The sequence below is a fragment of the Notothenia coriiceps genome, unplaced genomic scaffold (assembly GCF_000735185.1).
Source record: "Notothenia coriiceps isolate Sejong01 unplaced genomic scaffold, NC01 NC01_scaffold00017533, whole genome shotgun sequence".
Classification (NCBI taxonomy): domain Eukaryota; kingdom Metazoa; phylum Chordata; class Actinopteri; order Perciformes; family Nototheniidae; genus Notothenia; species Notothenia coriiceps.
The window spans coordinates 119,795-134,776 of record NW_011350234.1 but is presented as its reverse complement, the minus strand read 5'-3'; the positions used below and the strand labels follow the sequence as shown (position 1 = coordinate 134,776).

The following is a 14,982-nucleotide window of genomic DNA, read 5'->3' as shown; positions in this document are numbered from 1 at the left end:
TGATACACCAAATTAGTTATTGATTACTTTATACAACAATATCAAACCTGAAATGCCCTGACATCTCTTTTTAAATAAAAATAAACGTCATTGGCACGATGTTATACTCTAATATTAATTACAATGGGACATCAAATGTTATTAAATATAATCAAACATTACATAAATAAATAAGTACACGTTATTATTAATTAAAGTAATTTATTCATGGTATCAAGTCAATTAAAATGCTATTACTTCTAGGCTATAATAATGATGAGATAAATAATGATGAGATAGATAGATAGAGAGAGATATGTACTTTATTGATCCCAAATTGGGAAAGTATTTAGTAACAGTAGCAGCAGTGTGTTCAGGCATTACAATCTTTAAAAAGTATAAACATAATATAAAATGGAATTAGCCTACATTTTTTTTTTTTATAAAACAATAAACAGCAGCAACATAACTACAGTAGAAAGGAAATAACTAGTATAGGCTATTTTAAACGCCAGTGTGAAAAGAGCTAACACAACATATTCTTCAACGTCATACAGAGGCTCTCAGCCTTGAATGTGATATGAGGCGAACTGTTTCACCTTTCTGTAAATTGTCCACAGCGACTACATTTCCCAGCATGCCTGGAGCTCATACCGGAAGTGTCGTCTCGATGGTACTTATAAAGCCGCTCTCAAGGCAGCTAATAGACCAATGCGAAGCGGGGTGAACCTGCCGTGGCAGCGATGGGACGAGCACGGAGAAATGACAGCTTGTGCAGGAATTTAGGCTGAACCGCATCCCAGCTCAGGCGGACGGACAGGACAGCACTGCCGGCTCGGTCGAACTATGTGACAGCTGGAGGTTCTTCGTTCTGAGGCGTTATGTTTTATTTATTTTTAAATCTAGGTATGGATTCTGTGAAACGGGTGCTAAAGTTGACCCGGCGCTGTCCTTTCGATGTTGCGGTGCTCCGGCTGAAACTCGGCTAGATTTGAACGCTTGTGGAAATGCTCCCTCTCTCCCGGCGGGACGGGGACGTTATTTGCAGCTGTAGGGGAGAAATAACGGGAGCGGCTGTGAAGGGGATAACGGAATTACCTCTTTGACCGAAGAACTGTGAGCCGCCGATCACCCTGAAGCTGTCCAGGATTTCACCAGGCTGATGACACTGGAGACTTTCCAGTCAATTGTTTTATAGGTAGACTTCTTTTTGCATGTTGTTTTTTGTGCGCAAACCCCACAATTAGTGCAAATGCACTGCATGGGCCGTTAATCCGCACATGTATAAACACGTTCAGGATAACGCTCTAAATCTCACTTTTTATTGTGAGGAATTATGTTTTTGCGGATTAAATGGAGATAAGGCTGCTACATGTAATGTGAAATTCACCTCTGGGCATCATTTTTATTATAATTCTGGACATATAGCATTGGCTAAGATATAATCGTGTAATTACAAAAATGATTACACAAAAGAGAATCTGACGCCAAGATGTAGATTTAGTAGTTTTAGTTAATTATTTAGCTCATAATTACCCGAGCCTTTTACGTGCACCTTTCCAATGGATGCATGTTGCCAAAAGGTCAAGTCCTTTTGTGAAAAATCGCTTATGAAGCAATGACTTTTAACTCTACAGCATGAACACATCTGTGCACGCATAAAGGAAAGTTTCTGTTTCTGCACTTGTTTGATGAAGTTGCGTTTACGCACCGGAAAGCATGTGCTCTACAAATATGAAGATGTTCCAGGCCCGTCTTCTTCTTCTTTTTTGAAAGAAGGTTTGAATCAAATATGTGCACAGATGCATGGCTTTTTTTTCAGGAGACAGCCTGCTATAAATAAACGCTTTTTAATCTGGTAAACTTTTTTGGAAAACATGATGTGGATCCACCTGTGGTGATTTTCTTGCTGTTTCCATGCGTATTTCTTCTTCTCCAGACCTCTGGACGTTGTTGTGGATTGTATTGCTATTTAATGCAATGGGCTGTATCCAGAGTATCAGGTGTAAGCCCAAGAGTTTCCGAGACAGTATCACCGTCCTGGAGGTGAACACTTCTATCGACCCCAACCCCACCAGCATCGACGAGTCATCCAACGTGGTCCTGCGCTACCGGACACCGCACTTCCGAGCACTTGCTCGGGTCCTAGTGCCGCCAGTAGCCGGTAAAGAGACATGGACCATCGGCTGGATCCAAGCTTGTAACCACATGGAGTTCTACAATACGTATGGAAACAAAGGGATGTGAGTATCAGGGGCTCTTTTACTATGTTACTATTATGGGGTTGAGCATGTATTCAGCACATTATGGTTGAGACTCAATAAACAAATCACTTACCAGATAAGTAAACATAAGTAGATAGGTATCTTGTATTTTCGTTAAGAAGTTTATATATACATTTTTATTTTTGTGGAATGCTTTTACCCAGAATAGAGAACTACACATTTCAAGTTTAAAGAAGAAATATTTTAACCAGAACTTCAGGAAACTAAACTAAACTCAAGCATATTCAGCACTGTGGGCAAATGTACAGAAAAATATGGTTCTTCCCCAAAACAGAGCCTTAATGTTAGTTATGTGTAATGTCAGCGTAAGAGTCTTTCTGTTTTTTACATGCTAACATTCTTAATGAAACTAGTCTAATTTAATTAAGACACTTGTCTACCTGTAAATTGCAGTGTAATAACAAAATATGACATCATATTTGCATTAAGGACGATAATTAAAAGGTTTATGGATATTTCTTTATTTCAGTAGCTCAACTATCTACAGTATATGTGGCCTGTAGCCTACAAAGTACTTGACAAAGCTGACAGACAGGAGAGCAGGACATTGGGATTGAAAATGATTGCTTTGACCTTTCAGATTTCTCCTTGTCAATTAATCTAGTGGTTACAAACATTAGCAAATGATGCTTAAAGAAAACATGCTCATCAGGACACAGTGTGACAGTTAACACTTGTCTTTCATTCATTTGTTCCTTCCTATCTCCCCCCCCCCCTCATTGTTAATGTGTGTAAGTGCATGTGTGTGGTAATGTTAGTCAGCATTGTTGTATGCTGTTGTGGGCAACCACAAGCTGACATGCACTCACATTTAGCTTTATCTGTTGAAATTGTAGCTAAGGATGTTTGAGCGCTGCACGTCTAAGATTAGAGACATAGTCCCCTCCCCAACAACCCAAACCCTATGGCCCTGCATGTGTGTTTGTGAGAGTGTTAGAAAAAGAAATAGACAGTCAAAAAAAGACTTGGACTCAAAGGCCAGGATGATCAATGCCTTTTGTAAACCACATTTTGCTAACAGTAATTGCTTCAGTAATTGTTCATCTAAGCAACATTGTTGTATTGTGAAAATCTAATCGTCAAGCTCTTTTGTCAGGTAATTTTTTTGTTACAGATGTACTGTTCATATAAAAGGAAAATAGATGCATTCAGAAATATCCAATTTTGTAACACAAAAGGAAAAAGAAAATTAGCCCCTTCTTTAAAGCCCTAAACACTCTAATTGCCCACTTATTGCCTGGGTTCTGCGCTCTAATGTAGGCTTACTTTTCTCTAATTCTTCAAGATCGCTGAAAAAGTTTGAACAAACTACCAACAAAATGAATGCAAAGTAGCTTTGAACTCTCCATTGAAAATGACATTCATTCTAAAATGACAATCACTAGCATAGAACTGGGTCACAGTAGGTTAAAAATCATTAAGTGGCACTATAGCACATACTGTGTGCTTAAGAACATTTAAAGTCAGTGTATCATTTGTGTCCAAATTGCAGCAAACAAACACAAAATTATAAGATAACAATCTTAAACATTATATCAGCATATTGTAAGGACAGGCAACACACTGACAAAGAAGATCAGTGATCTCAAGCTGGAACTAACCAACATGCATGTAAGGGATACAAATTCAGTATATATATATAGCACTATATATATATAGGGGTCTTTGAATGCACCCACACACAAATCCCCTCTTTGTACAGTGTTACCATTTCTTCTACCACTGTAGCTCATGCATCTAAAATAGTTGTACTTCATATATAATCATCATTTCAATATTAAAGTCAATTAATTTCACAACCACATAAAGTCCACTTCTTCTTTATATCAATTTTTAAGACATATTTAGGATGCAGGAGATGATACTGCTCTCACCGCTGAGACTCTCATACTAAGTGCCTTTGATGGGAATAAAGCTTCAGCGTGCTTTAATTGGACCGAGCAGCTGAGGACGGTAATGTGGAGAATTTCTCTGTTGGCTTTGGATTCTGAACACATTCACCGTCTCTCTTCCGCCCGTTTGTTATAGGTGTCTTAATGAGTGCTTTAACTGTGGTACAGATTTGTATGGTTGTGTGTGTATATCTATTAACAGGCAGACAGGCACACACACCCAATGTGTGGTTCCACCCAGCGTCTAGTGTTGCCCTAAAAATGAAAAAGTGCTAAAAATAGCAACTGTGGCAGAAGTGAAACTAAAAAAGTAATGGACATGTATCTGTTGTAAAGTTTACTTGCATTGGGTATAGTGCTTCTTAGATTGCAAGTTAACTCTAGTCATGAACGTAAACATGGGAGACAGAGCTTCCTGCCAACATTCTTGGCAGAGCAGGGTTCAGTCTGCACACGACACTCGAGGTGCTGAGGCATGCTGTACAGTAATTGACTAGTTAATGAAATTGGCACCCTATTTCTTCACCTCCACTCCAACAGAGATTGATCCAAACTTCACCATCTGCTATAAAGTGCTCTCAATAGTATTCTGGTATTCTGCTTGGCAATATGCAAAGTTATGTTGCGAAAAATGAGCAGCAACAGGATATGGGCAATGCTCAGTAGACACACGGTTTCTCAATGATCCCGTCTGCACATTTCAGACCTAACGTTTTGAAACCTTTTACAGATCACCAGTCTTCCCAATTTCTGCCTGTGCAATCCACTTCTATACAGTAGAGTTGTGTAGAAAAACTGTCATTATATGTTGCAAGACAGCAGATATATTTTGGATGCATTCAGTGTGACTATCTCTATATCAATATCTTTGTTATAGTGGTATATTTGGCTTCATAGGTTTCTACAGGTGCAAAGATTAGTCGACTTATGGCATCTGATTATCAGTAAAAACATTAATATTCAGATTTCAAGCAGAAATGCTGTTTAGAGAATCTGACATTTGGGGATTACCTGTTTCCTGTTTCATATCATATCTAACTAAACACCTTTGTGTTTTGGACTGAAAACACAAGACATGATCTTGGACTTTGAGAAACAAGGATATTAAAAAAATGTCTCTCTTTTCCGACATTTTATAAACCAAACAATAAATAGATTAATCCAAGTAATAAATGGCAGATTTATCAATAATGAAATAATCATTATTTGCAGCCCTAATTGGTTCAGTTATATCTTTGATAGAGAGCTTTCATTGTTTATGTGTAGAGTGCATGGCCGCTGATCACTGAGCGTTTAATGTCACAGTCATCTGAAATCTTTACAAGTATCCTCGGGTATCCGCAGACATACCCCCCGAGACGTCACTGTGATAATTTGGAATAACTGACATGCTCAGAAGTCACTGTGCGAGGCAGTTTCGTTTTATTTTGTTGAGTGAATGCTTTGTAACGTTAGATTACGTTATATATTACATTGTAACATCTCTGCGGTTCTGTCACAACCACTCACATAACTTATTGCGGACTATTTGGCTGTGACAAACCAGGCAGTGAAGACACAAACAGGAAGTGAGACATATCTCTTCAAGCCTTTCACCACTTTTGATCACAGTTCCTCAGCGGGTAAAGAACTACACAACGTGCCACAGGACGAGGTCTCAGTGACTCAAACAAACCATCCACAGCTAACATATTTAATTTGAGTTCCCGACAAAAAGTGATCGAGTATTATTTGGAGGAGATTTAAAGGATTAAGTGATTTTTCAGGACACAAAAACCCAGACACAGTTCCACACACCCACACACACAGACAGCCAGCCATTATCATGCCTGACATGGTAATCTCAACCCCTGAGTGAATACATAAATCAGAATTTGAGGCTGGCCCAAGCAGGCAGTAAGTCATGTGTCTGGTGATCACACTTTTATCTCCTCTGTCCTGCTGATCTACAGCTTCAGGGAAAGAAAGGTAATCGTTCTCCTGATGCAGGCAGAAAATCCATAGGTGTATGTAGGTTTATGTCGCCCCCTGTGTGTGTCACAGTATTTTATTGTTGGATTGTATTTGATCTCAGCAGTTTAAAAAATTGCCGTAAAGATCCAACTGTGAGGCCTTGAATCATCTCCTTGTGTCTATCATGTGTTGTTGGATAGACAGTGACATCTAGAGAAAGACTTGTCAGCCTGTTAAGATGCACATTCTCAGCTATTTATACAGGAAGGAAAGTTTTTACACAAGGAATCCAAGTGCACCAGAGATGAAGAAATCGTCTTGAAGGATAATTCTGTTGTTTTTGGATCAGTTAGAGAAAGGATGATCTCTAAAAAGTAGTCAGAGGGGTCAGGAAATATTCAAACACATATTTGAAGGAGGAAACAAAGGCACACAGTAGCATTTTTACCCAAACTGCCATCCATCTCAGTTTACAGACAACTTCCTAGTTCAACTTTGGCTTACTGTACACATGCATGCATCCACGCTTCATTTGTTATTGAGGCGTTATTGAATTTGACATAAGCTCACTTCCAGTTTTATCTCCAAAATTGGTAGCTTGAATTAAAACGGACTTGATTGGGGCTGTCTGCTCATTTGACTTTAGTTAATGCAATGATCCTATATTATCAACAGCCACTTATGTCTATGTGCTCTATTTCTTAGTAAATCCTCATCTATGTCTCCTTTTAAATTCCCAGGTCAAGTTGGGAGCTCCCCGACCTGCGAGATGGCAAAATCCAGGCTATAAGCGACTCGGATGGGGTGAACTACCCGTGGTACGGCAACACCACGGAGACCTGCACTGTGGTGGGCCCCACAAAGAAGGACAGCAAGTTCACTGTTAGTATGAATGACAATTTCTACCCCAGCGTGACCTGGGGTGTGCCCGTCAGCGACAGCAACGTGCCTCAGCTCACCAGCATCCGCCGCGACCAGAGCTTCACCACCTGGCTTGTGGCCGTTAACCAGGCCACCTCAGAGACCCTCGTCCTGCATACAATCCGCTGGAGGATGCGGCTTCAAATCCGAGTGGACCCGGAGAAGCCTCTGGGTCAAAGGGCTGCTCTGAACGAGCCCGTGACCCAGGAACAGCCTCAGATCCTGGGCAAGAATGAGCCCATCCTCTCCAACGCCATGGTCAAGCCCAACGCCAACGACGCCCAGGTGCTGATGTGGCGGCCAAAGAATGGTGACCCCGTGGTGGTCATCCCACCCAAATACTGACCTGTTTCACTGACCTGTTTCACTGACCAGACTGGCCTTGGATACCTTAACAGTATCATCTCTTATTTTTATTTTGTTCCTGCTCGTCACCAGCTCTCACTGCTTTAACCCCTCCGCTCATTTTTGCCTCTTCGTTTAAAAAAAAGACTGAACGAGAGAGAAAAAAAGGCAAATAAAACCAGCTCTGTGAAAAAGACCAGCTGTTGCTCTGAGGTGGGGGCTTTTGAAACTGGAGCGAACAAACTGCAACCATTCTACCTTCAAATTGGGTCGGGATCGCACTGTGCTAAATGAAACTTTGCAAAAATGAAAAACAAGAGGATTTCTTTGTTTTTTATTTCAGTTTTATATGTTGTGATATGAGGTTTGTGAGTGTGGGTTAAGTATTTACATGTCTGCGCACATGATACATACATGGAAATGCACAAACCTTGTGTATGAATACCAGTTGTGTTTTTATTTATAGACTGGGACAGAGTGCATTTTATTTTGTTTATTGTTGCATTTGGTGACATAGTAGATTTTCAGTTTTCTTTTTTAAAACATGCGAGACATTCAATCCATGCTGCCTTAAGTTTACATCGCTTTCTACTGCAAACTTTTCAGCCTTAAACAAAGTGCAATGCAGTATTTTGGTCATTTGTCCCATCTCTACCAGACAGTTGGTGCTGGCATATGTGGATTTAGGAACAATACCATAGAAGAAGATCCTAGTTCCAAGTATTTTATGTTCAGTTGCATTTGCCTGACAAATGTATTGTCTCATGAGTTCAACCAGCATTACGGTACACACAGTTATACAACCCAGCTGGTTGTGTTTCAAGTGCGTTATGCAACGGAAGAGCTGTTCTGTACCGGAACAGAAAACACCAGTAAAGCCAACGCTCGTCAATAGCACTCAACACAGTAACGTGCAATAGCAACTTGAACAAAAAGTACTCAAAAGCACACCTCAGTTAACCTCACTTCATTAACATTATTCTTTTTATAGGCCGTTGTAACATTTAACATCAGACACAACTCTTCCTTTCTATTTATCACTCCATCTCAGGTCCTCTTTTTCACTTCCTTTCCTTCTCTTGATTCATCCATCCGGTCTGGCCTACTCTCTGGCCACAGTGAGTAACAGAGTGTTAGCACACATTAAACAATCAATACTATGATAATTTAGCAGCCACAGACAAGGAATACAACTGGAGACTTAAAAAACGGAGAATTAAAACAGTGGGATGTCTGCCATGTTGTCAATCTCGACAATCAAATGAACAGTTTTTTATTTTTTATTGTTGCCTTCCTTTAAACACCCTCTTTCTTTCCGTAGTACTAAGCATGTCTCTCATGTTGGTTCCTCAATCATCTGTAATCTTCATCTACACAAGAGTTCCTCCTCCCACTCCTCCCCCTTTCCCTCCCCCCTTCTTTCTCTCAAACGTTGTTGAGGCTGAAAAGCAGAGCAGGAGGCATTCAAGTTTCCTCCTGACTGCTCGGATGGCATATAGATGACCCACTTCTCTGCCCTGCCAGTTGTAGCCCTCACCGCTGATATGTGGGGTTGTTTCCCTTTTTTGTCCCTGCCAGAAAATACACGCAAACACATGAATACACAAACAGCTCTGGTCAGCTAAATACCAATATTCATTTATTTAATGTCTGTTTAGTTTTTAATCTTGAAAAAAAGGGCTTAATCTGCAAACTGAAACTCCTAAAAGCAGAGAAAAATGCTGAATTTTGCATCAAGGGAGGTCAAAATATAAGTAAAAAGGTTATTTATGCAAACATAGTATAGCGACAGCAGGAAACAAACAAAGATATTAAAAAATCTGCTAGGGAGCTCTGTAACTTTGCTATGTAAATGGCCAGATTTTTACTTTCAAATGTTGCAAACATCTTGCAAGCTTGCTGCTCTCGCCAACTTCCTGTGTTTTGCCTCTAACCAAAGAAATAATTAGCATGCAAGTCTAACCAGTTCATGTTTTTCACAAAGATCAGTAAGCTGCTGCTATTTCAGTGTATTAGTGTCTCCTGACTGTCAACTGTACAACATACCCATCCATCAAACTTGGTCCAAGCCGCATTTCTTAAGGATATTCTGTCCATTTAATTATTACAAAACAGAAACATTTTAAGATTTGACTCAGTTCTTTGACTTGCGTGATATTTCTACCAAAACTTCAAAGGAATAGTTTGACATTTAGCAAAACATGCTATTTTTATTCAAGATCAATACAACTCTCATGTATGCTAACTTTCCAGCTGTTAGCTTAGCTTAGCATGATGGGAAATAGCATGGCTCGTTCAAAAGGTAACACAATATACCTACTAGCACTTCCAAAGCAAAATTACCAGCACAATATCTCTTTTGTTTTATGCCTACAAACCAAAGTATACAAATGACAAATTGTGGCTTTACAGAGAGTGTCTACTCTTTTAGTGTTTTGCTAAGTTAGCCCTCTTGTTGTATATCCGCAACCCAGTCTCACAGCATTTCGTGTTATAGTCACAAAATTAATCTATTGATTCGTGTTCACCAACATGATTTCCCCATTTTTTTTGTGTCTCACAGAACGATTTAAAAGCAATGTAAATAATAACAAATTAGAAGGAAAGAAGTTTGAAAAAAATACAGATTTCAGTATTCTGAAACAGAACGATTTTAGAAGCAAAGTATTTATATTGATAGTATGTTTCGTGTCTGCACCAAAGAATAACAAATTAGATGGAAAAAAAGATTTAAAAATACAGATTTCAGTATTCTGAGGCTCTGAGCCCCATTTCTTTTCCTCGCGGACGGCAAAAAAAGTCAGACATTATACAATTTAAAATAAAAGCAATAATTGTGGCTTGATATTAAGTGAGAACATGTTTTTATGAACCACACAGCTTCTGGTCTTCCAAGACCCGACCGGACAAAAAGACGTGGTGCAGGCACGAAGCATGCTACCAATAGAAATACATTCCTTTTATCGTTCTGTGTGACACGGAAAAAATGGGAAAATCGTGTTGGTGAACACGAATCAATAGATTACATTTATTTCGTGACTATTACACGAAATGCCGTGAGACTGGGTTGGATTTAGATACAAAAGTGATACCAATCTTCCTTTCTAGTCCTCAACAACAAAGCGAGTAAAATGTTTAACTGTTTTTATAATCGTGAATAAAATTGAAGTGTAGTGTAAAAAAATTACATTCTATAGAGAATTAGCTTAAAACCTCTGCAGAGCACCATATGGATTAATGTAGCAATATTTAGCTGCACCAGAGCTCAAACGTCATTACGTCCATTTCATGCCACCAGCTAAACTGCTTTGTTCACTTATAGCTAAGCCCTCACAAGGCCGCATATAGACACTCCTGCTCGCTCTCATGTGTAACCACGATAGCCTCTGCTTCAGGCTGGGTCGCAGGGCGCTGTGCTGAAGGGAGACGAGAACTTTTGGAGGGTGCTGCTGTCATAATTAGATCTGCCGTGACACACTTCCATGCCCTAGATGGACTGAACTGTGCCGAGTCGTGCCATGCAATGCAAAGGCTAGCTAAAGTCATGGGTGAAATGTAAGTGAGGTCATATAGCAAAGGTCAGGGTCCAAGTGTGTGAAAGTCGCACTCAAAGTGTACTACAGATACATTAGCAGGGATGGATTTTAATATGATGGTGACATCAAATTGAATCAATTTAGCCAGCTTAAAATAACTCTGACATTTACCAAGAGCAACATGGATGTCAACCACAAGATATTTCAATTTGTGGTTTTGTTTTGAAGGCAGCAGGGAAAGCTGTGTTCAGTGGTATAAACGTAGCATTTGTGTCAGCCTCGAAATGACCTATGGAGACAGTGGACAGCACTCTAACTGGATTACATGTTATGAAATGTAAACACACAGTGTGTCTCACGCTCACAACAAGCATATGTGTGTGTATTCATGTGAGCGTGTCTGTTAAATCCTATTTGAGGGATTTAGGCAAGATGAGGAGTGTCACTAGTGTGCTTCTGCTTATAAGTCATGATGCTTTCTCTCTTTGGCTCTCTCAAACGCAGGAAAGGTTACGTCCTTGTCATAAAACAAGGACAGAGCTTGCCCCCTCTCTCACACACACACACACACACACACACACACACACACACACACACACACACACACACACACACACACACACACACACCCTGAGGCGAAAAAGGAGTAGGCCTGGCGTGGTATCTGATTGTCACAGCAGTGTCACATTGGCAGTGAGAACTCATTTATCAGCCCTGCACGTGGACCGTCTGAACACATGCTGCAAAGCCATATGCACAAACACGCCTGTTCAACCAATAAACAGGAAGTGATACATGTATCTTTTGTGTCTTGTAGGAGTAAGAACAATGGAGGAACTGAGGTCATTGAGTGGGTGCCTGTAAACTCTCAACAGCATTTCATGTCTTATTGTAGGATAAGGGTTCTAATTTTCTTCTGTGTGAATCTGTATTTATAATGTGTATTTTATGTAAACACAACAGAAGAACTTGCTTTACGGGCTTCCTTTACTAAGCCACAGAATAACATATTGTTTGTTTGTGTATGGAAGGCAAAAGGTGCCAAAATTGGACAAAGCCAAAACTATGCATTAGGACATCGTGCACTTTAGAACCTTGTGGCACTTAATTACAGTCCTGTTTTCAGTTGTTTAGGAACATTATTGGGCATATTTGTATTTCCAGGGAAACATCACAAATGTAGCCATGTGGACGATTGTTTTGCTATTTTCTGCTTGTAGGGCTGTGCCAAGCTAGGAGGTAAAAGCCTCCTCTCCTAAACACACATCATTACAGTTCTTCTGATGGCTGCTATCTTTGTTTCAAAAACTTTAAGAAGTGAATTAACTCCTATGAGACATCAGTTCATCCTAATCATCCCTTCATTCAAACCAATAAAACATCCCAGGTTCACACATAGGACCACCTGCCTTTATTTCCTGCCTTTGGTTTCATCTCATCTCAAGCAAAAGTTTATTTTGCCATTTTCCTTACTTCCAAAACAAATCCCACAGTCCCATGGTTTGAATACGACCTCAATGTAGCACATGTGATAATACGAGCAACTATGTATGTTTGTCTTCTGGAAATACAGCTCTGATGTAGTTAAAGCGGTTTTCGTTCTCTTGTTCAGCTTTGACTTTAACACCAATACTTGAAAATGGGTCTGTTCTGGCAAATATTTAAAACTGTGAAAATGCACAACACTGGGAAAATAAACCCTGAAAAATATATATAAAAAAGGTCTTTTTTCCATGAAGGAATAAAATATACAAATAATATCTGTTGTCTTTGTTTTGTAACTTTAAAGTGTAGATGTTGCTTTCCTTTGCTGCCTGGTAGCTTCTTCATTTCTCTCCCTAATGAATAATTGTATTTCATTAATCTTCTAGTTTTAGCCCTCAATGTGTCACTGTCCTTTCCAAACATGTGTTGATTCACTGTATAAATCAAAGAACCAAATAGCCCCTGAGCCACAGCAGAAAGAAAGCGAAGTCTTGAGCGCTGAATTAAAAAATCTTGAAAGCCTCCACGCATACGAACAAACCCCGAGGCGACACATACACGGTGGAGCACATGATGTACTGTATGCCTCGGCCAGATCTCTAAAGCATCAGGGAAACAAATTACATCCCTTTATGCGTCTCTTTTTGTTGATGATAGTGAAAAGCAATGAAAGAAGATACAGGACACAGTAGAGTGACAAAGATGGGACAGAATCAAGAGAAAAGCTAAGTAGAAATCCTTTAGAGTAATACTATTCTGACAGTGAGGGGACAAATAATACTGCATGGTATGAGGGTTACGCAATAACGCGTTATAAGAATATTACTTAAAGAGTACTCACCTCAGTCTTTCTGCTGCTTTCCGTATACTGCTTAAATACAAAAATGTTGAATTCATTTATTTATTATTTAGTCATTTCCTTCATGAGATTTGGGAGCGATATCGGATTGTCACGTGGTTGTTGTGTAAGGTGACGATAAAAAAAACATTAATAAATAATGAGCCTTTTTCTGGATTTCCACTTTTACTTTGCTTTCATTTAGCTAAATTGTTATCTGACTGGCAAGTTCATATTTTTCTCATTGCTATTAAAGATGGATATTTTCTAGTTATACTCTTATCTTCCAAAGGAGATTTAAATGAGACTTACATGACGAGCTAAATCCATTAGATAGGATACAATAGAGAAATGAAAACTATTTGTATCCCTCCGACACACAAAATGTATGAATCAGAAGCAGCTAATTGAAATGCAAGAGGGAACACAGGTATTCAGAAATGCTAAATGAACAGATGATTGAACCCATTGTGCACTTCTCCATTATAACTCTTTAAAGAGTTCTTCTCTGGGTAGCTTCATTTTAAGTCCATCACTTATAATATTTCCACATTAAGCACGTGGGTAATGTCTCCAAATTCATCTTTAGTCTGCACCAAAAGCAGGGAGCTGATATTATCCCTATCGGTACAGACTCAGAGATTTGGAAGGGGGTAATAGACTCATCTTAAGGCTGTTGGCTTTAATGAGAAATGTGAAAAGTGTGGTATCAGCGAAATAGGGCTGATCAGGTGAAGTGACACTATATAGGATTTAACGGCTGGTTTATCAAAGATGATTGATCCAAATGAAAGTCTCCAGCAGCAGCTTCTGTGTGCTGGACTACAGCCTCTGTGCTATCCTGGTCACATTCCTCAGCTCTACATTCACGGCTATATTTACTCGACTCAGAGACCAGGCAGTGTCTCTTCACATACTTCCACCTGTCCCTTTTTGTAATACGGACTAATCACCGTGCTGCTTTATCTTTGGCACCACACATTACTAAGCAATACTCCTGCAGTGCCGACGTTATGAGTTCCTATCGCGCTGGGGTTTATCGATCCACAGAAATATACCATGCTATTTTTGAAAAGACCTTCATCTGCACCAGGACTGACCTCTATATATAACTCTGTTGTTGGGAGCAGGACTGCACTTGATTTTAGTGCATTTTTGTGTGCATTGCAAACATTGAAGTATGATGCCTTTGAGTCACCTTTATATCTTAGAGGAATATATATAAAAAAGGGATTTTTTGAGGAGGTATTGTTATTGCCAATGTCATAACAGAATGATATGATGTACAGCTTCAGACTATTGTCTTAAGGTTTAAGGTTTCTAAGTAAGATGACTACCAAATGTAAGACTTTTTAAATGAGTTTATATTGAGTACCTTTTTAATAGCTTCCAACGTCTTATTTCTCTTTAAGGGACTGCATTGAATGCTTTAAATAATGTCCAAGGCCAGCAGGACAATATTATGGGATATATAATTGAAATGCAATGCTGCAGCAAAGTGGATAAATCACAGTTATGTTCAAGACAGGCACTCTCAATACAACCCCGACAGTTATGTAAGAGGTGTGTGTTTACACTACAACAGGGCTACATCTGGACTGCCAGACTTAAATAAGGACAACAACTGTTTACTATACTGTATGGTCCACTTCCCCATTGAAATTAATGAACATCCCACAAGCTGGGACAATTATAGGGAGACTTTAATTAACATCAGAGTAATTACAACGTGTAGTTGGATTCCCCCC

At 39.4% G+C, this 14,982-nt stretch overlaps 1 protein-coding gene across 2 annotated transcripts; it reads left to right on the top strand.

Moving 5' to 3' along the window:
* Positions 1 to 706: 706 nt before the first annotated feature.
* Positions 707 to 7,840, top strand: fam78ab (family with sequence similarity 78 member Ab). 2 transcript variants are annotated; one of them, XM_010776960.1, is made up of 3 exons: positions 707 to 1,177; positions 1,919 to 2,222; positions 6,850 to 7,840. In XM_010776960.1, exons 2-3 carry the CDS (start codon positions 1,960 to 1,962, stop codon positions 7,373 to 7,375), a joined length of 789 nt encoding a protein of 262 aa, XP_010775262.1. In that variant the 5' UTR covers positions 707 to 1,177; positions 1,919 to 1,959; the 3' UTR covers positions 7,376 to 7,840. The 2 variants fall into 2 exon arrangements, with proteins under 2 accessions (XP_010775262.1, XP_010775261.1); XM_010776959.1 differs by having other exon boundaries at positions 707 to 2,222.
* The last annotated feature ends 7,142 nt before the right edge of the window (positions 7,841 to 14,982 follow it).

Bases quoted from the DNA above. Each gene is read 5' to 3' on its own strand.
- fam78ab (XM_010776959.1), top strand. From the start codon at position 1,897: ATGCGTATTTCTTCTTCTCCAGACCTCTGGACGTTGTTGTGGATTGTA. The intron at 2,223-6,849 runs GTGAGTATCAGG...TTAAATTCCCAG, and splicing joins ACGTATGGAAACAAAGGGAT to GTCAAGTTGGGAGCTCCCCG.